At 41.2% G+C, this 22,525-nt stretch overlaps 1 protein-coding gene across 1 annotated transcript in view; it reads right to left on the bottom strand.

Moving 5' to 3' along the window:
* Positions 1-3,320: 3,320 nt before the first annotated feature.
* The window catches only part of LOC109902659 (contactin-associated protein-like 5), a 64,302-nt gene continuing 45,097 nt past the window's right edge, over positions 3,321-22,525 (bottom strand). The window contains exons 11-24 of the mRNA XM_020499220.2: positions 21,950-22,056; positions 20,912-21,031; positions 19,470-19,670; positions 17,587-17,743; positions 16,974-17,101; positions 16,615-16,785; positions 15,735-15,953; positions 12,058-12,297; positions 10,364-10,588; positions 10,120-10,253; positions 9,604-9,691; positions 7,585-7,788; positions 5,373-5,447; positions 3,321-4,702 (exon numbers count right to left, since the gene is read on the bottom strand). Coding sequence (XP_020354809.1) covers positions 4,467-4,702; positions 5,373-5,447; positions 7,585-7,788; positions 9,604-9,691; positions 10,120-10,253; positions 10,364-10,588; positions 12,058-12,297; positions 15,735-15,953; positions 16,615-16,785; positions 16,974-17,101; positions 17,587-17,743; positions 19,470-19,670; positions 20,912-21,031; positions 21,950-22,056 — 2,305 coding nt within the window. The 3' untranslated portion in view covers positions 3,321-4,466. The remainder of the gene's footprint in view (positions 4,703-5,372; positions 5,448-7,584; positions 7,789-9,603; positions 9,692-10,119; positions 10,254-10,363; positions 10,589-12,057; positions 12,298-15,734; positions 15,954-16,614; positions 16,786-16,973; positions 17,102-17,586; positions 17,744-19,469; positions 19,671-20,911; positions 21,032-21,949; positions 22,057-22,525) is intronic.

Raw genomic sequence — 22,525 nt, 5'->3', positions numbered from 1 at the left:
CTGGAGGCCCCTTACACTTCAATGTTGTGATGCAAAAATACTAGCAAAATGCATAGCACTCAGAATTAAAAGGGTTTTACCAGGTATTGTTCTGTCACGTCCTGACCTGAGTATTCTTTGTTTTCCTTTATTGTTTTGGTTAGGTCAGGGTGTGACATGGGTGATGTATGTGTTTTTGTACTGTCTAGGGGTTTTGTAGGTTTATGGGGTTGTTTACCATCTAGGTGTTTATGTATGTCTATGGTTGCCTAGATTGGTTCTCAATTAGAGGCAGCTGTTTATCATTGTCTCTGTTTGGGAACCATATTTAGGCAGCCATCTTCTTTGGGTATTTCGTGGGTTGTCTATGTGATGTTGCATGTTTGCACTCAGTTTTGATAGCGGTCACGTTCATCTTGATATTTTGTTTGTTTGTTTGTTTGTTTAGTGTACTTCGTGTTTTCCGTCTTTCATTAAAAATATGTATTCACATCACGCTGCACTTTGGTCTCCTCACTACGACAATCGTGACATGTTCATCCTGTTCAGACAGGTTTTTTACATGGACGATACATTGGAGATAATATATGACAACTACTAGAAATAATAGTAACATAATAAAACATATTAGAAGCCAGATTTAAGACAGATTTAATTTATAAATGCCTAGATTTTTTCAATTTCGGTAATTCTCTTATAAAATGGGTAAAAATAATGTTTAGCAACCCTAAGTGTAAAATAGTAAATAACGGCTACTTCTTGTCAAAAGGAGTTAAACAAGGGTGTCCGCTGTCACCATATATATTCGTTATGGCCCTCGAAATGCTAGCTATTAAAATCAGATCCAATAACAACATTAGAGGATTAGAAATCCAAGGCTTAAAAACAAAGGTGTCCATGTATGCCGATGACTCAAGTTTTATATTAAGTCCGCACGCTAGATCCCTGCAATGTCTCATTGAAGATCTAGATAACTTTTCTGTACTCTCTGTAATACAATCCAATTATGATAAGTGTACAATATTACATTTTGGATCCTTAAAAAATACAACTTTTACATTACCCAGCAGTTTACCTATAACATGGGCTGATGGTGACGTAGACATACTCTGTATTCATATCACAAAATATATAATAAGCTCTCCACAATGAATTTCAATCGAAAACTTGTAAAACTTCCCTATCTATATAATGAATATGAATTGGTTGGGTTGAGATTTTAAATATAAAAGCACTTATCCTCTCTCTAAAAGCTTCACTCATTCAAAAGTTTTATTTGAACCCTAAATGGTTCTCAAGTAGATACACTAAGAAAAGCTCATCCATTGTTTAAAATGTGCCTTTTTGCATGTGTGCAGATTGCCATGTCTCATTTTTGATTCATTGAAAATAGTATCTCTCTTTTTCAAACAAGCATTGAAGAGCTGGCTACAATTTCAATTTCATTCCCCTGAAAAGATAGAACAAATATTGCAACTAATATTATGGCTGAAATAAAATACGTTGGTTGAGAAAATGCCTGGATTTATTGGAAAGATATTTGAAAGGGGTATTTTTGTCTTAAATGATATTGTACATTGGAATGGTAGAGTTATGTCCTTCATGTAGTTATCAGAATTGTACGGAAAGGTCTGTTCAATCCAAGAGTACAACCAATTGATTACAGCGTTACCCCAAAAATGGAGGAGGCAGGTGGCAGCGGGAGGAGGTAGGGAACTGGTCTGTCTGCCCAATATAAAGGATCAAAACTGGCGGAGGAATAAAAATAGCATAAATAGGAAAGCATGGTGTAATCGTGCCAGACATGCACACAAACATATACAGTTGGCATTGCTGTTATGATTTTAGCTGTCCTTGATGTCATTTGTTTTAAATTAATTTTTTTGCATTGTTGTTTTCGGTTTTCCTCTGTCTTTTACTTTTTTCTCTTTAGTTCATTCTCTTGGTAGTATAGCATTGGGGGGTTCTTGGGGGTGGGGAATGGAATAAATTGTATTTTTAATTTTTCTTCCTGGGGGGGCTGTGGGAGGGGTCTCGCATGGTTGAAGGACAGCTATTGGGGAACTGTGGGGAGATCTTGGAGGGTTCGGGTTCACGTTTTTTGGCCTGGTAGTAGATCGGTCAACATGCCCTTGATCAGGGCATTGACCCTGGATGCTCCTGTGTAAAGAATAAAAATAAAAAATAGTTGTAAAAAATATTTTCAACCTGCTGAGGGGAAAGAGACATTGTCATGCCTTCAACAGTGTTGCTGTGTTTGAACCATGTTAATTCCTTAGTGATGTTGACACCATAGAACTTGAAGTTATCGACCCACTCCACTACAGGATGTGGATCGGCCCATGCTTGGCCCTCTGTTTCCTGTAGTTCACAATCAGCTGACATTGAGGGAGAGGTTGATGTCCTGGCACCACACTGCCAGGTAATTATCCTACTCCCAGTATGCTTTTTCATCGTATTCAGTGATCAGGCCTACCATCGTTGTGTTGTCAGCAAACGTAATGATGGTGTTGGAGTCATGCACGGTCACGCAGTCGTGGGTGAACCGAGAGTACAGGAGTTGAGTAAGCACCCACCCCTGAGGGGCCCCCGTGTTGAGGTTCAGTGTGGCGGATATATATATACTTCCTCCGAAGTCGGTCCTTCTCCTTGTTTGGGCGACGTTCGGCGGTCGACGTCACCATTCTTCTAGCCATCGGCGATCCACCTTTCATTTTCCACACACCACACACCTGGGTTCAATTCCATCAATTACATGTTGTGTATTTAACCCTCTGTTCCCCACATGTCCTTGTCCAGTATTGTTTATTGTAAGTGCTTGTGAATGTTATGTCGGGGATTTTTGTCCCATTGTATATATTGTTTTTGTTAACTGTGATTTTTATCATTAACTGCGCTGTTGTAACAGTCTTTGCTCTCTTGCGCCTGACTTCTCTACCGCCAATACGCACGCCTTACATTAACCTTTGTCTTGATACATTTTGATTTGATTGAACTTATTTTACATATACACTGTCAGAGATATATTTTTTAAGTGGCTCATGCCCTAGTTGTTTTATTTCAAACTGACTGTATCAACCCTCCATTGAGCATGTAAAGTGGGGAGTGTTTGTATCTATTTGCCTGGAAGATCACAAGAGGTTAGATGAGGATTTGGGGAATATTACATGATCCTATAATCATGCATTTCATATTATATTTCAATCAACATATTTTAATGTAGGTTACTACATTTCTGAAGATTGGATTGACTTGCAAATCCATCATAATTTTAATTGACATGACAGTCAACTGAACTATTCCAAGGGACGTAAGAAGGGAATAAGGTACATTACAATATATCATTAAGAATGTCTTCCGTTTATTAATAAATATACATCTATACAATATACCTGTACAACTGCAACTATACAAATCATAAAGAAGAAAAGGTAGACAAATGTTGTAATAAAACAATGAGTAAAATCTCATTGTTAGTGGTTAGTAAAGTTTTACTATAGAGACATCTGATCATTTCTTGTCTTGAGACAACTTCGTGAGTTGAATCTTCGCACAACCATGCATTGATTTGAATGGCAAACTTGTAGGTAAATTCCAGTCACAGGGATGTCTCTAAATGATCTGGGCCAGCACAACTTTTGAAGTGGAACATATACTGTAGTTATCAATCCATCTGATAGCAAAATACTCCCCTTTGAGCATAATGCATCATTTAAACATAAATTACAGTATTGTATAATTACAACAAAATACACCTTTCATTTGTTATAGGTTCGAACAGAGGATGTTTTTACAGTACAGGTGGGTCATGTTCAGATGTGTGATTGATTCCCTTATACAACATTCAAAACACAAGTTAACACTAAGGAGTTGAAACCAAGTTGTAAAGGGTTGTTAAAAAAAATAGGTTAAAACAATATGAAGAGGCACTCTTACAGAAGGCAGTATAGGCCCCTTGCCACACTGGAAAGTTCACAGTTGGCGTCACTTACAGACCTACAGTACGTTCGTATCTTTCACATGTAATTTAGGACGCTCCACAGAACTCTGTGGGAAATCTTGAAGAATATTGGGGGTTACAAGAATAATGATGTCTTCGGAAATTTGTACACATTCAGTAGGTGTGGCAGGTGACATTCTCTTAGGTTTCCCTTCCTTCTTTATCTCAGTTCTTACTTCTGCTGGTTGAGAAATGGTTCACAATCACACCTGCATATTCACTCCATATTGTTTAACAGTTCCACCAACCACATAATACACTTACAGCCCTAAAAATTGGCTAAACTCGCTGTCCACTACCTACATGTTTTGTAACAATCAGACATTGGCCCTGGCAGAATCCCTGTGAAAGGGTATTGGGCTTGGGCTCTGGGTTCTTTTGTTTGTCCGGAATGTTGTCCATGATTCTGCAGCAACATCTCCACTTCCAAATCCACTAACAGAGAACAGGCCTTCCCTGATGACCAAGGGTACTGGAACACTGGTGTTCAGATGTAGTACTCCCTGTTGTCCCTGAGGGTGGAGCTGTGGTGGAGGTGGAGCTCTGTTCGGTAGGCTGATTCTGCCTGGTACGCAGTTTCTCTCCGGTAGGCTGTTTCAAGGTTGTGTCGGTGCTCCTTCTCCTTGATGCTGGCATCTCTCTGGGCTTCCCGGTGTTGGTACAGGAAACGGGCCATCACCGCCACCACACACAGAGTGATGAAGACCACCGCGGACACTACTCCTGTGGGGGAGAAATAGCAGTCATCTTTAGTGGATCCTCTATTAGGATAAATGTTTTTCTATGTCTATATTATATCTATTAAGTCATTTCTCTCTCTCTGCATTGTTGGGAAGGGCCCGTAAGCATTTCACTGTTGTTCTACACCTGTTGATTACGAAGCATGTGACAAATAACATTTGATTTGATGGCAATTTGGCTATTTAGGCTAAGCAAAATGACCTTCCATATCTTTTAACTTCAGTGGCACAGATAATTGTTTGAACTTAAAATCCCTTGACAAAAATGTCTCTCACTAGGAATTTACTCAGGAATATATATATATATATACATATATATATATTGGGCTTATATATATATATATATATATATATATATATATATTTAGATCAGTCAATCCATTAACTCCATGGCATACAATCATATCTGACTGAAAGTCAATTTACAAGACCTTTTACTTTACAGTTCAAATAACATCGCTTCTGGGTAATTACTTTGGAAGGCTCTCCAGTGCTGGAAATGCCTTAAACTGTGGCATGTTATCCTATCTTGACAGACACACATTATTCAGAGAAAACGTCTGATGAGAGAGGCAGAGATCGCTGGGGCTCATTTCACATCACACTGACTTTGGCAATTGAGCACTTTAACAACTCTGAATTGGAAAACTCACCTCCAATTACCACTGAGTTGTTTTTTGAAGCCTTCCTTAATGGCCCCTTGCCTCTGCTGACTGTCTCTGAATGATCTACCGGAGGAGGGAAGAGAGAGCAGCGAGGAATGGATTAGATCATTGATCTGTCATTTATATGAGAACTGGGTGACCGAAGGATATAGATGAAAAACAAACATAAAAGAAAAAGCAACATTCACTTGGGTACCATCATTGTGACAATGTAAGAATCTGACAGACTGAAAACTCTATCCTTGTGTTGACAAGATTGAAATGTTAAAGTAACTGTGTCCGGTGAAAATCGCACTTTTGAAGGCTGATAACTTATACACAAATAATGTTGACTCTTCCTATACTCACACAATTATTGAAAAAAATCCCACCTCAAACTTATCTTAGACTGATAAAAATATGCTTGCTATTTCCACATTTATCATGACAAAACGTTGGCTCAGTGCCTGAGCTGCCCAATCAGCCTGATTTAGATATGTTTCTCCTTATAATTTCCAACATTTTGGTAAGATATTTGTTAGTCAACTTGTCTATAAGCTCCCGAGCGGCACATCAGTCTAAGGCACTGCATCTCAGTGCAAGAGGCATCACTACAGTCCCTTGTTCGAATCCAGGCTGTTTCACATCCGGCTGTGATTGGGCGGTGCACAATTGGCCCAGCGTCGTCCGGGTTTGGCCAGGGTAGGCCTTCAGAATAAATAAGATTTGTTCTTAACTGACTTGCCTAGTTAAATAAAATATATATAATAATAATAATATACATGCAGCTTCTATCCTGTCATTATATGTTGCCCTAGAAGAAAAATTAACCCTTGCTCACGAGAATAATGTAATAAATCGATAGAATTAATACGTCTATCTAATTGACATTAGTACCGTTTTCTCTGTCATCTCAGCTTCTTTGGTGGAGATGTTTAGGCACCGGGAGAAAATGCAAAAAAATAAAAAATAATTCCACGGCAACGATTTTCTGTGCAAAATGTCCCAATGACATCGGTTTGACCGGTTGTAAGGAACTAGAAAGTAATACTATCAGCTTTTATGATACTGATAAAGACAATACCTCTACAGATTGTATCTAACTGCACATTCACATTCTCTGAAGATGCTGAAAGAAAGAAATCATATTTCTCCACTTCTGTTCCATTGTCAAAATATTAAGGCTATGTGAGAGGTTACAGACCTACAGTCAGTGTCTAGATTTCAGTTTCCATTTAACCCATCTGAACAGTAGGCTACAATAGGCCTATTTGAGGTCCCTGTCTTGTGACTGTCAAATTTGCATAGGGCCTCACAATCATCACACATAACATAGCAATAATATCACACATAACACTGCTATCATCCTTCTGTACCACTTCACCAACTCTTTCCCAAACATGAGCTTTCAGGCCCTCCCTTCTCTTTATTTCCAACTCTCCATTTCACAGCTTTTTGCTTCCGTGGATCAAAGTAAACTTTTTCTGCCTGTTCCTAAATGTATTTGGCGATTGGCGTATAGGCTATTTGGCACACATACAGTCAGGCTCTGAAGCTTAGGCTTACGCACTAATGCCAGATAGCCTAAAATAATGAAAGAAAACCCTCAATGTAGCCTATAGATATAAATTGCACAATAATTATACATTTATGGATTTTTTGAAGGTATTGCTTTCTCTTCATTCAGCCCCCCCCACCCACCCGCCTTTCATCCACACAATAATTCATGACCCTAAACCCGCCTGCCCCGCGGATATAATCAAGGGGACTGTGGGTTACTAGTGAACCCGCGCATCACTAACACCCACACCATTCTGTTATTGGGGTAGGCTCACACCATTCTGTTATTGGGGTAGGCCCACACCATTCTGTTATTGGGGTAGGCCCACACCATTCTGTTATTGGGGTAGGCCCACACCATTCTGTTATTGGGGTAGGCACCACACCATTCTGTTATTGGGGTAGGCCCACACCATTCAAACACAGAAAAGCAGCTTTTTAACATACTGTACTTAATTACAATTTTTGTGAAGAAAACATTTGGAAGGAAAAACCATTTCACTCATATTGTAATTAATTATAGCTCATATTTCATAAAAATCTGGAAACACTGGACAGCTACTTTAAATGACATTTTCCATAGTTAATACAGCTAATCTTTGTACCCCACGTCTTCCAAAATGGCAGAAATACATTACATTTTGAATACATCACACAATACCTGATTGAGAGTGCAATATTGTCAAGTCAGCCAACGTCCCACAGTTAGACTCCACCAAGTGACCCCGGACAGTGACCAATGAGCTGCCACGATTTAGTAGCACTGCCTTCAGTGGAGCCATGTGATTAAACTGGACTGATGACAGACAGCCAATGAAGCCCTTAGATCCTGCCCGCATCACTTCCTCATCCACAGCATCCACTCCTGTAAACAATAAGTAAGGTACTCACTTATTTGTCGATTCATCTGGATGTTCATAAAACATTCAAACATCCACGACTGTCACCATTACAACAGCATCCAACTTTGAATAATAGTAATATAATATATGCCATTTAACAGACACTTCTATCAAAAGTGACGTACAGTCATGCATGCAAACATTTGACTAATGGGCATGTTGTATAGTATCCCTTATAACAATCTCTCTTTGTCAATGTGAGATATGACCCATTGAGCAGGCTCTCTTGAGACTGTATGAAAATTGTCCCTGCTTGTCGTGTTCAACGGGAGAGTCTGTAATTGCATAGGAAATGTATGCAAATGCAATTAGAGCTCCACCATACGTTTATTTAAAGATTCCTCGTCATTTGCAGGAAAGTAATCAATAACGACTGCCACATATGCAGCTAGCATCATGGCTGCTTATAGCACTTGAATATCACTCATCAGCAATAGGAGAGCTGAGATGCAATTTACGGTTTTGATTTGTGTTAAGGACAAGAGTAGATGGGAATTTAAGATACAACAGAGATGGGAGTGTGCCTGTCATTCCATTAAAGATATACTATTGTCTTCTTCCTATACAGTACTTTCTATAGTTAAATAATGGAGCTAATCAGACTGGGTGAACATTCAACAGCATCTTCCCTTTAAAATAATATTCTAATCTATAATTACCAGCATACTTCTCATGGGGGACACATTTATTGTAGAGGAAGTAGTTGGCCCAAAAAAGTTGTACAATGATCATCGCCACAATGGTCTATCATTGATTTTTGTTTGTGGCGCTGCAGCATTCATTTTGACTTAATAGATCCCTGGGAGACATAACCCAGCCAAGAAGGTAAATGTCTTTCCTTTGGTCCTTTAGAGAACAAGTGGATGCTGTTGTGCTGTGCTGAAGTCTTATGAATACAATGTGGCTGAGAGTGAGAAACAGCATACCTTAGAGGGAATGTTATGTCCTATAGAGTAAAAGCCCTGATTTGGCATACATAAAGGAGATTTGATTTTGTCTGTTTAACTCTACTCTCGTGATTTTTCTTGAGTTTGATGAAAAAGTTGGAAATACAGCAATTACCATTAGAATGATTAAGGCTTACAGGCCTATGTTGAATAGTTTTTTGTTGACCGGCTCTAAATATCTTATACATTGCCAATGACCAATGTCCAAAAAAGAATGTTGCTCCTAAAATCTCTATATAAAATGTATTCATCCGTGGGGCTCTGTGGTACCTTAATGATAAGATGAATACATTTGTTTTGAAATGCAAATTGTGTTGTCAATTAGCATAGATTTGCTAGTTCCCCAAGCTATTGAGAATCTTTGTTAGACAAATTAGGCTTGATTTACATAAGAGTTCCATTTAACTTCTGACTAATGCTCAAAGTGATAAGCTTGAGTGCAATACTCCCAAGATTTGCTGTGCGTGCAACATGTGAGTCTGATTATTAGACAGATACAATGTCTTGGTGGGGTGGTGATGAGAGTGGCTCACACCCCTCCCCATCTGTTTGTCAGTTCTACAGCAGATGTGAGAAGTGATTAAGATATTTGACCAAATCTCATTTGTAGAATGCCTATATCACATGTGATATCACTGACATGTCTCTTCTATCTCTTCCAGCTTACAAGCTTTGCTTTTATTGCAGACGGATTCTTCTAATCCCTGCCATCATGTCCTAGGCTGTTAATTTCCTCCATGTAGAACAAAAAAACATTGACAGTAGCCCCCAGTCATGTTGTCATTTCAAACCACATTGACCAACAGGTCCTCATTTCTATGGTGGGCTCACCTGTGACTTTCCCCAAAGTCAGCGATTTGATGGAGATTAACTCTGCGTCTGATGACAGGCTGTACTTTAGGTTCATGTCCTTGTCAATCTAGTGGAGTGGGAGAGGGAAAAAGGACAAGGAGGTGTGAAGAACACATTCAACCACATACAGTATACTTGGTTAATCCAACACATTGGCTAGTGTTAGCTACCGTAAAAACATTTTTCCCAACAAGGTATTTGCTCATGGTGACCAAGTACAGTGTAGTTCCTCTCTCTGCTCACGTCATCTTTTTATATAGCCCCAACTGTTTGAATACAACTTGTACACATCCTCTCTACTCCCCTGCTCCTCACTCTGTTCACTCCCCTGCTCCTCACTCTGTTCACTCCCCTGCTCCTCACTCTCTTCACTCCCCTGCTCCCCACTCTCTTCACTCCCCTGCTCCTCACTCTCTTCACTCCCCTGCATCTACATTTCCCTTTGACTCATGCAAATATTAACATCCCATATGTTAATACATCCCCTTCTTTCACCTGTAGGTAGACATCTTTCCCCTGACGGTGGATTCTGATACGGTGGAGGCGTCTATCTGCCAGGCTGCTGGGGCTGGGGCTGAACACATCTGGCTTCCTGTCCACATGGATACTGTACCAGATCTGGAGACTCCCTGTTGATCACAACACAAACTGGGTTAAACTGTCAATTCAGTGGTAAGAATCCTACCTTGATAATCCTAACTTATTTATTGTAGTGAAAAATGAGTAGAGGGGTCCATACCGTTGCGTGCCAGGATGACTGCTATGTACTGCTGGCTGAAGGTGTTGACAGTGAGCAGCATGGCAGGGCTTTGTGTGGTCATGAAGCTGAAAGCTATGTTCTCTCTGGCCCTGCTGCTCTCTCTGTAGTCACTGGAGGTCTTGGAGCTCCTGTTCTGCATCACAGAGAAAGGCTCCTGGAAGGTGTAGGTCACCGACGACTCTCTGTCAAATGAAACAGACACCTCTGCATGGACACAGAGAGAGAAGATGGGTTAGGTACTGCATTATATCATGGTGATAGTCCAGCACAATGTGGTCACCTTTTACTTGAGGATAGCCTCAGCCCCAGGGCCAGCAGCATTTATAATATCTACCATTCGGTTAATATGAAATAAGTTCCCCCCCCCCACTCCATGGAAGTGGGAATGAATCAAAGTGGGACTACTGTAATTCAGACCAGTGGAATATTTCAGGCGGGTCTGCTCCATGATAATGGAGGCATAGATTAGTGTGAATGTGAGAGCCGGATCCTCTCAGTCAGACCAGAGACAGCAGAGCAGTCATCTCATCCTCTCCCTCTTTGATCTATTTTCCAATCTGCACTCTGAATGCCACTGATCTCAGCACCTCTACTCCAAAACTTCAAGAGCAAGTGAACATCATCAGGACTGAAGCAGCCTAAGATCTTTGCTGTAGTTGAATATTTCACTAGAAAACACAAAAAAATGTTATGTTTTCACCTCTGTCCAATCAAAAACGCATCTTTTGACCAATGGGTAAAATAATACAGTATAATTACAATAGTTTAATTGTATGGATACTCCTCTACAGAAACCAATGGTCCAAACCTTATGTTTCTATCATAACCCGTTAAAGCGTTTTTGGAGTTTTTACCATTGTACGACGGCCAAGATTAGAAAGACTAAATCAGAGGAGCCCAGAGAAAACAATGTTGTAAAACATCTGGAAAATACCATTGAGTCAGCTAGACTGGATGCTGTGAGAGAATTAAGGCAAACTTACAGGCTCACCATTGAACTCGTCATCTTTCTTCTCGAAACCGGAGGACATAAAACAATATAGAGACAGATATCGAATTTGAGACATGACATTTCCTATTTTAGTGCACACTTTTCATATTAATGCGAAATTCCAGTTAAAAAAATATATATATTTCTCGGAAAAACAAGCATATCTCTCCTGTCATGTTAATGTTGCTTCGCAGAAGACCACCACAACATGTAAAATCTTCAAAAGTCGCTGGGAGAAGTGGCACTACTCTGTCAACAGAGCTCGGTGCTTATTATTGGAAGTATTAGCTTACGATTCATAACATGAAGAATCCTATTTGTCTTGGTAAAATGTATTTTATAACAATAGGTGGACACCCTACTCTGAGCGATGTTAGATTTCTGTTAATGTAACGCAATATTTTGCAACAGATGGCTGTTGTGACATTTTACAGCTCTATGCTAATCAACTTCCCCTGATTGCAGCCGATTGCACTTCACTAGGGAACTTTTACACCCACGTGTTAAAAATTATACTTTACAAACAGTGCATGTTTTGTGTGTATACTTGAAGTTACATGTTGCATGTTAGAATCATAGATTCGGTGTCAAAACAGCATCAGAATGATTAGATGAAAGTACGTTACAGCTAAATTAACCCCAAGGCTTAATCTCTATGATGAAGTTACTATAAGATTCACACCTTCCTTGCAGGAGGGTCCTCCGTAAGCAGACTGGGAGCAGTCACAGACGTAGCCACTGTTCTTCTCGATACACCTCCCTCTGTTGTGGCAGAGACTGCTGGAGCTGCTGCAGTGGCCGGGGCAGCCAACGCTTACCCCCGGGGTCATCTTAGCCCGCTCCTCCAGGTTAAAGGTCACACTGTTTATAGTCAGAGTTCTGATGCATCCCAGGAAGCCACTCTGCCTGGCCGCTGTTCCCCCTGGAGGAGGGACAACAGGTTATAATGAATTAATATGGCATTTCTGTGTTCTAATATGTACAACCAGCTGGCTGGTGTGTTTACGGACATATTCAATCAATCTCTATCACAGTCTGCTGTTCCCACATGCTTCAAGAGGGCCACCATCGTTTCTGTTCCTAAGAAAGCTAAGGTAACTGAGTTAAACGACTATCGCCCCGTAGCACTCACTTCCGTCATCATGAAGTGCTTTGAGAGACTAGTCAAGAATCATATCACCTCCACCTTACCTGACACCCTAGACCCACTACAATTTGCTTACCGCCCCAATAGGTCCACAGACGATGCAATCGCAATCACACTGCACACTGCCCTAACCCATCTGGACAAGAGGAATACCTATGTAAGAATGCTGTTCATCGACTACAGCTCAGCATTTAACACCATAGTACCCTCCAAACTCGTCATAAAGCTCGAGACCCTGGGTCTCAACCTCGCCCTGTTTAACTGGGTCCTAGACTTTCTGACGGGCCGCCCCCAGGTGGTGAGGGTAGGAAACAACATCTCCACCCCGCTGATCCTCAACACTGGGGCCCTACAAGGGTGCGTTCTCAGCCCTCCCCTGTACTCCCTTTTCACCCATGACCGCATGGCCATGCACGCCTCCAACTCAGTTTGCAGTTTGAGATGAAACTACAGTGGTAGGCTTGATTACCAACAACAACGAGACGGCCTACAGGGAGGAGGTGAGGGCCCTCGGAGTGTGGTGTCAGGAAAACAACCTCACACTCAACATCAACAAAACAAAGGAGATGATCGTGGACTTCAAGAAACAGCAGAGGGAGCACCCCCCATCCACATCAATGGGACAGTAGTGGAGAAGGTGGAAAGTTTTAAGTTCCTCGGCATACACATCACGGACAAACTGAAATGGTCCACCCACACAGACAGCGTGGTGAAGAAGGCGCAACAGCGCCTCTTCAACCTCAGGAGGCTGAAGAAATTGGGCTTGTCACCAAAAACACTCACAAACCTTTACAGATGCACAATCGAGAGCATCCTGTTGGGCTGTATCACCGCCTGGTATAGCAACTGCTCAGCCCACAACGGCAAGGCTCTCCAGAGGGTAGTGAGGTCTGCCCAATGCATCACCGGGGAAAAACTACCTGCCCTCCAAGACACCTACACCACCCGATGTCACAGGAAGGCCAAAAAGATCATCAAGGACAACAACCACCTGAGCCACTGCCTGTTCACGCCGCTATCATCCAGAAGGTGAGATCAGTACAGGTGCATCAAAGTTGGGACCGAGAGACTGAAAAACAGCTTCTATCTCAAGGCCATCAGACTGTTAAACAGCCATCACTAACATTGAGTGGCTGCTGCCAACATACTGACTCAAATCTCTAGCCACTTTAATAATAAAAAATTGGATGTAATAAATGTATCACTAGTCACTTTAAACAATGCCACTTTATATAATGTTTACATACCCTACATTACTCATCTCATATGTATATACTGTATTCTATACCATCTACTGCATCTTGCCTATGCCGTTCAGGCCATCGCTCATCCATAAATGTACAGTGCCTTGAGAAAGTATTCGGCCCCCTTGAACTTTGCGACCTTTTGCCACATTTCAGGCTTCAAACATAAAGATATAAAACTGTATTTTTTTGTGAAGAATCAACAACAAGTGGGACACAATCATGAAGTGGAACGACATTTATTGGATATTTCAAACTTTTTTAACAAATCAAAAACTGAAAAATTGGGCGTGCAAAATTATTCAGCCCCCTTAAGTTAATACTTTGTAGCGCCACCTTTTGCTGCGATTACAGCTGTAAGTCGCTTGGGGTATGTCTCTATCAGTTTTGTACATCGAGAGACTGAAACATTTTTCCCATTCCTCCTTGCAAAACAGCTCGAGCTCAGTGAGGTTGGATGGAGAGCATTTGTGAACAGCAGTTTTCAGTTCTTTCCACAGATTCTCGATTGGATTCAGGTCTGGACTTTGACTTGGCCATTCTAACACCTGGATATGTTTATTTTTGAACCATTCCATTGTAGATTTTGCTTTATGTTTTGGATCATTGTCTTGTTGGAAGACAAATCTCCGTCCCAGTCTCAGGTCTTTTGCAGACTCCATCAGGTTTTCTTCCAGAATGGTCCTGTATTTGGCTCCATCCATCTTCCCATCAATTTTAACCATCTTCCTTGACCCTGCTGAAGAAAAGCAGGCCCAAACCATGATGCTGCCACCACCATGTTTGACAGTGGGGATGGTGTGTTCAGGGTGATGAGCTGTGTTGCTTTTACGCCAAACATAACGTTTTGCTTTGTTGCCAAAAAGTTCAATTTTGGTTTAATCTGACCAGAGCACCTTCTTCCACATGTTTGGTGTGTCTCCCAGGTGGCTTGTGGCAAACTTTAAACAACACTTTTTATGGATATCTTTAAGAAATGGCTTTCTTCTTGCCACTCTTCCATAAAGGCCAGATTTGTGCAATATACGACTGATTGTTGTCCTATGGACAGAGTCTCCCACCTCAGCTGTAGATCTCTGCAGTTCATCCAGAGTGATCATGGGCCTCTTGGCTGCATCTCTGATCAGTCTTCTCCTTGTATGAGCTGAACGATTAGAGGGACGGCCAGGTCTTGGTAGATTTGCAGTGGTCTGATACTCCTTCCATTTCAATATTATCACTTGCACAGTGCTCCTTGGGATGTTTAAAGCTTGGGAAATCTTTTTGTATCCAAATCCGGCTTTAAACTTCTTCACAACAGTATCTCGGACCTGCCTGGTGTGTTCCTTGTTCTTCATGATGCTCTCTGCGCTTTTAACGGACCTCTGAGACTATCACAGTGCAGGTGCATTTATACGGAGACTTGATTACACACAGGTGGATTGTATTTATCATCATTAGTCATTTAGGTCAACATTGGATCATTCAGAGATCCAAACTGAACTTCTGGAGAGAGTTTGCTGCACTGAAAGTAAAGGGGCTGAATAATTTTGCACGCCCAATTTTTCAGTTTTTGATTTGTTAAAAAAGTTTGAAATATCCAATAAATGTCTTTCCACTTCATGATTGTGTCCCACTTGTTGTTGATTCTTCACAAAAAAATACAGTTTTATATCTTTATGTTTGAAGCCTGAAATGTGGCAAACGGTCGCAAAGTTCAAGGGGGCCAAATACTTTCGCAAGGCACTGTATATGTACATATTCTTATTCCTTCCTTTACTCTTGTGTGTATAAGGTAGTTGTTGTGAAATTGTTAGATTACTTGTTCGATATTACTGCATGGTCGGAACTAGATGCACAAGCATTTCGCTACACTCACAGTAACATCTGCTAACCATGTGTATGTGACCAATACAATTGATTTGATTTGATTTATAACTGCTCTATGTACATATTAATCCACAGAAGGGCTGTTCACACTATCCCTACCCACAAACAGCTGGCTGTTGAGCCGGAGGCGGAGGTGTCTGTCAGACGGGGCTTCCAGGAAGCGCAGGGGCAGCTGGTCCACGTGCAGAGAAGCCTCCTTCACACTGCGCTCCGCTCTCAGATAGTGCCACTGCCTGTCATTCAGGGGCACGTGGGACTTAACGGCCAAGACCACTGGCCCGTTTCCCACATCAAAGGAGAACGTCACCACAGAGGGAGCTGAGAAAACAAATTGGGACACAAGCTAACAGTCAGTCAGGTTAGCATTGAATCTGAGACTCCTCTTTTATATGATACACAATTTCGTTTTATGTCGATGGCATGCAATGTGATGCATTGAGACTTAGAAGGCTTTGATGACCTGTATGGTTTTATGTAGGGCAGTGTTGACAGCTTGTCAATATTTGTAAATGCGCCTCACATTTCAGACGCTGCAGTTTTTTCAGTGCTGCAAATGTCCTGTGAGAGAATGGACTCTTACAAAAGACCTAAAGATAAGCTTTTTTCAGATGCATTTTGAGCCCAACAACTAAGTTGTCCTCCTCTTTATTAATTTTAGTACATTCACAATGCAGTTTGACCATTATTTTTTTCAGCAGTTATTTCTATGAGGATATTTTGATTTTATGGTTACCGCAGCAAGTGCTATTATAGGTTAATTTGACAGCTTGATATTAGAGCACTGTGTGTGTCATTAGGATTACATTATGCAGTGCAGGCCAGATCAGGAGTGACATGTTTCAACTGCATGTCAAATGTACGCTACTGTAGCTGGGAAGTGCTTTCATCAGAAAATATAATATTGATGATTTCACACTGCTGGTCTCCTCCAAATGGATTTTGGTGTGTGTGTGTGTGTGTGTGGGGCCTACAGACTCACAGCTGAGCTCTAGCCTGATGAAGTGCTTGAGGCCCAGGTTCTCCAGAAAGACTCCTGATGGGATGCTGGTCTTGAAGTAGAAGGAGATGTCAGCACTGAGCTCTGCCTGGAGGGTTGGGAAGTGCAGGTAGGATGACTCCTGGTAGAAGGACGCCGCATTCCACACAGACTCTAGAAAACAGGAAACAGTCATTTCTTCTTAGAGGAAAGTCCTGACTCACATAATAAGGATACAGAGGATGAGGATGAATATCTTGGGACTGAGTGGAGCGTTTGAACATACTCAATATTTAATCAGCATTTGGCCTGGAAAAGGATGCCCAAAAGGATGCCCTTACAAAACAGGAGAGTTCACCTACTGTCACCATAACAACGCAGTGGGCCGATTCTGTAGAGTGCCTCAGAGCCTGTTCTGTTGGTGTCTCCAATCACGATCTCACTCACTGGTAAGTGCTCTTTGTAGGAGAGGACTCCTGTGTCATTAGCCCTGCAATACAGAGAGAGAGAGAAGCCTCTTCATTTCACAACAGATAAACTAATCCATTCCTCAGTCAGCATTGCCTGGAACTTTAGAGTAAACACTATAAAGATGGGGTGATCTATCAAGGTGTGGACGGGTGCCTCAGGAGATATGCAAATGAGGTTCCCCAAATGCAAAATTGCACAGGGACACACTGGATGAGAATAAATGTAGACAACGTAATTCAAGTTAAAGATAAAGTATGTAATAAAGAATATCATGATAAGATCTGCAGTTGAAGCCTAATATGTTTTTGATAGTAATTTACACCTTCATATAGTCATTTTTGCATTTCAGCTGTTGAATTGTGATAGAAATATCCCTGTATTCAAAGTTCTATATAAATATATATATTTTTTGATAATAATGGTCACTAGACAAACCCAAAGGCCTGTCGAGCATATTCATTAATGAACAGCCCAGAGATACACGAGACATATTTGCATTGTTACCATGAGTCTGTGTCGGCATCACAGTTGCAGAAGTAGTTCATGTCCATGCAGTTTTCCTCCAGGCTGCAGGAGCACTGCTGAACCCCCGGCAGGAAGCCTCCCCAGTAAGTCCGTCTCTCTCCACCCTGGTCCACCCACCAGGACAATGGGGTACCATCTACAGCAGAGCACAACATAATTCATACAAAAATAAGCAATTATAGCAATGCAGTAAATGAAAAATACAAATAAATATAGGAAATATGCAACTAAGAGAAAAAGCTTTACAGTAGCTAGTTATACAGTTAGTTCAAAAGCATAACTACTGGATCAGATAGACTAGACAGATGCTTAGACAAATTGCCAACATTTTAGCAATGAAATCCTTGGAATACACAATCTCATCCGTATTCAAATATTCCAATACCCTGCTGGTCAGTGAGTCTCGGACAAATCCTATTAGAGACCAGCTAATAATCCAGGGGTTATCTCTGCAGTATGGCTATCTGCACAGTGACTGTGATTAGAGCCATTGGCATCTGTTGGCATCCCATGGCATTGTGTCAATGAACCCTCAGTGATGCCAGTCAGACAGGCAGGGCTCATTTCCTGGAGCATCTGTAAGTGGCCCTGCTACAGCCATCCATCAGACAATATGACTCTGAATTAGAGACACTGCAGGCCTGTAGAGAGCAGCCCCTCAGCTCTCAGCACAGCTATAGGCTACTATCAACACATCTGCATTGTGCATTGCGGATTCGTGATGTTGCATGCTAAACCTGCATACATTATATACGCCCTCTCATTGAACTTAATCTGCAAGAGGTCTTGAAATAAACTGCAGTACAATATTGACAGTAACAGTGTCTCTTATGGCACAAGTGTTGCTTGCTTATTTAGTCAGAATAGGTCCCAGTGTTGGGCAAGCATTTGAAAGCATATCAATACTAGACAAATTAGTTGTTGTTTATTGTTTTGTTCTTGTGGTCATGACAAAGAATGTGCAAATGTGAATCCTTAGTATTCAAACTGCACGTGGACAGATAATGAAACGGTAATATGAAAAGAGAAGACGAGTTAAAATGACATTGTCATCGTGGATGGTAATTGCTATTTTCTTGTCATATTACAAGCTGCAGCTGTTGTCTATGCCGAACACTACAGCCACATAATTAAACAAATGAAAATGACAATTAAACAAATTAATAACAATAATCAAACATATTAAACTAAAGGGAACCATATTCCATGAATGAGTGTAGGTTACGTATGCATGACGTTGTTGTGTCTGAGTTCACAAAAAGCCACTTTTTAATCATGTACATTTACATAATCCATGGGCCAACTTGGTCTAATAATAAACAATTAGTGAATTGCTATTCATTGAACAGCTGAGAGACATGGTGTGTATGACAGAGGGGCTGAACATCATTCATCTTCTATAGAGAATATCTGTGTTCAAGCACGACAGCCAGCAGAAACAACCTATTGATGTTCCATCTGACACCGTTCATATATAGCCCATACAATAACTTTTTTATTTTCTCATTTGGATCCACTGTGATAATGAACTTGTTTGTTTGCACGCACATGACAGCCGGGGAATCAGGGAATTCAGCACTTCATGAATGTTTCATGATTTAGAAGCAAATGTGGGATGTCTGGGAGACCGTTTGCTCCCAAAGCAATTGAAGATGAATGCTCAGAGACATGCTCGGCGGTAGCCTTTGAAGTTATTGCAAGATAACGGGAGAAATGGTTGAAGATGTACTGTATATTCACACGCTCAGGTCAGAGTCAGGTTCATTCTCAGAATACTAACCATTTATATTACGAAAAAGGTTTGTCTGGGACCATGTCTAAGTTTGACGTCATAGAATGAACAGGGTGCTATCCCAACTCACCTCTAGTGTTGAAGAGGCGGGACTTCCTGCAGCCATACATCACTTCCTGTCGACACTGCTCTGACCCTGCCACAAGGGCCATCAGTTGTTCAGGTGAGGCGCTGTAATTGAACTTCATAACGTAGGGCTTTTGGAGAGTAGAACCCTGGACCCTGACTGGATCTGTGCTGTTGTGGGTCACCACTGTCCACACCTTGTATTCTACAAACAACATGGAACAAAACACATGTCAAACCTTAAGACATTTTGACGTGTAACATGCTGTACGGGCCTGAATACTCTCCGAATGCACTGTAATTCGCACTCTGGATGGCACTTTTAAGTGAATGTTCTGCTGTATGCTAACACCCTTATATAAAATCCCGACCTTCAATGCAAACATTTTTGTAATTGATTTATGATTTATTTGAAAAGGGAAATGTATCAATCAAAGCTGACGCATTTAATGTGTTGAAACATCATAATTATATTGAAAAAAATCCACCTTGCAATGATTAAGGCTCAAAATGTTATGTCCCCCCTAAACTGGATCTGTGCTCCACCTTGGTCACCCCATTCAACATTTTATGGACACGCTACTGCAGTAATCCACAGATTTCCTGTAGGCTCTCTAACCAAGGGTTAATAGCTTGTGAGATTAATTGAGGTGAGGACTCCAATTCATTTCCATCCCCCCATTTGATGTATTATGGGGAATTCGGTGTTTACCTTGCCTGAGAGGAAATCCTATTCCACTTTGTGATTATTCACATCCCAGTTTGTCAAGCTGAGAGTTATTTACATCTCTAATGGATTCTTTAATTGAGGTCAACCTGAGGCAGCTCCATGTAAAATGATTAGGATTTGTGGCATAAAAAAAGGAAAATATATTGTGATCCTGAGCCAGACTATCAACAGTCAGCAGCAGCCAGCCACCTCCGTAATGACTTAAATGTTGCATTAACCTCCGGAAAGGTCAGAGCTGTAAGCTCATGACAGCAAGGTGATGGATATTGTCTTGTGTGCCAGCATCCAGGCATCGAGCTCTCATGCCTTTACTCTTGTCTGTGAAAAGTCTGAGCCCTGAAGGTGAAGACATGACACAGACTTGAATCAGAGCTCTGGTATTTTTTTAATGTGTGTTCACTTTTGAGATTGTGTCATTTTGCACACTATTGCACAAATAATGTATTATTTACAGCAGACATTTTGACAAATCTCTATTTGGAGCTATCACTGTAACCAGGGGCTGATTCCATATCAAGTAACCCTAATGATTTTCCACTTGATAGCTTGGCTGTCAGTCATCAGTTGTGCTGTGGGCCAATGCAATGTGTCTGTAAGTGACTGAATCAGATCTTGTTTACTCTGCCTCTCCTCTGCCATGACCTCAGAGGTCTTGCACGTTTCAGGGGAGTGCAGAGAGGTGATGACTGGGCGGTGTGCCCCCAGTGGCAGTTTACCTGTCATGTTGCAGTAGACCTGTGTCGGCCCCAGAGGTCCACTGCCGTCTGGATCAACAGAGAAGAAGCCTGAGGAGCCGCCAGTCAGCCTGTAGGCCTCACATGATGCCTCATAGATGGCTACAGACAAACACAGATATACTGTACATAATGCTCTAAAATGGCTGACAGAAATCTCAGTGAGGAAGTTAACTAATTTAATGGGTAGCATGTACATTATTGCACAGTGGCTGGTAAACATTTAGCAATAGCACTGAGTGATCAAGCTCTAAAACACAAAGACACGCACCTTCACAAAATATTAATATAATATATGGTATATTAATATAAATAAGTGACATACTTCATACAATTTGACCTTTTAATACTAATGTTGTAGCCTCCCCTACTTTTCCCCATATTACATATTTTAAATTGGACACATATGCATAACTTACTGTAGAAAAGGTAGCAAGCTAGACACCATTATGCATATAAAGACGATGTTCAAAGTAAGTGGCCACATTTTCATTCATGTGGTGCATATTCATGTCAAGGTACACTCCAACATGCAAGGACAACTGCATCCACTGGCAAGTAAACAAGAAATCAGTATTCAGGAGCAGAGGGTTCTCGCACAAGGATTCTGAGCGCGCTCAGTGGTGAATATCAAAGGGGTGTCTGTGCATGTCTGGAGACGACAGATGAGAGGTGAAACTTCCATATTTTAAACTGAGGCTCTTGACATATAGCGAACAGGGTTTACCAGATTCCCAGGTAGCTATGCCAGGCAGAATACCAGGGGATTGATTACTATAAGGTCACTCTGGTATTGAACCATTGATGTTGTTACCAACCCTGTTGGATTGCACTTTACATTGATGGAACCACAGGGATAACTGTTCTATGTGATTGTGAGATTGTGTGCTGCATTTAAATACATTATATATTCTGGCTTGGGTTGGATTGTGCAGTATCATTGAGAACAAGTTTGAGAAAAGTGTGGGAAGTGTATAGTATACTGTAGGTATATATAAGTTGGAAGTCTAGATAACTCACAGTTGTGGCATGTGGCTCCAGTGTATCCTGTTCCAGAGCAGTCACAGTAGAAGGTGTTCCAGGACTGGGAACACTGCCCTCCATGTTCACAGAAGTTGGGCAGACATCTGGAGAGACAGCAGCAACATACACTATATTCTACAAAAGTATGTTGACACCCATTCAAATGAGTGGATTCGGCTATTTCAGCCACACCCGTTGCTGACAGGTGTATAAAATTGAGCACACAGACAATCAATCTCAATAGACAAACATTGGCAGTAGAATGGCCTTATTGAAGAGCTCAGTGACTTTCAACGTGGAACAGTCATAGGATGCCACCATCCCAACAAGTCAGTTCATCAAATTTCGGCACTGCTAGAGTTGCCCCGGTCAACTGTAAGTGCTGTTATTTTGAAGTGGAAACGTCTAGGAAAAACAACGGCTCAGTTGTGAAGTGGTAGGCCACACAAGCTCACAAAATGGGAAAAATTGTCTGTCCTCGGTTGCAACACTCACTATCGAGTTCCAAACTACCTATGGAAGCAACTTCAGCACAATAACTGCTTGTCAGGAGCTTCTTGAAATGGGTTTCCA

This window comes from Oncorhynchus kisutch, linkage group LG2 (genome assembly GCF_002021735.2).
Source record: "Oncorhynchus kisutch isolate 150728-3 linkage group LG2, Okis_V2, whole genome shotgun sequence".
Lineage (NCBI taxonomy): Eukaryota > Metazoa > Chordata > Actinopteri > Salmoniformes > Salmonidae > Oncorhynchus > Oncorhynchus kisutch.
This window is presented reverse-complemented; position numbering and strand designations above follow the sequence as displayed.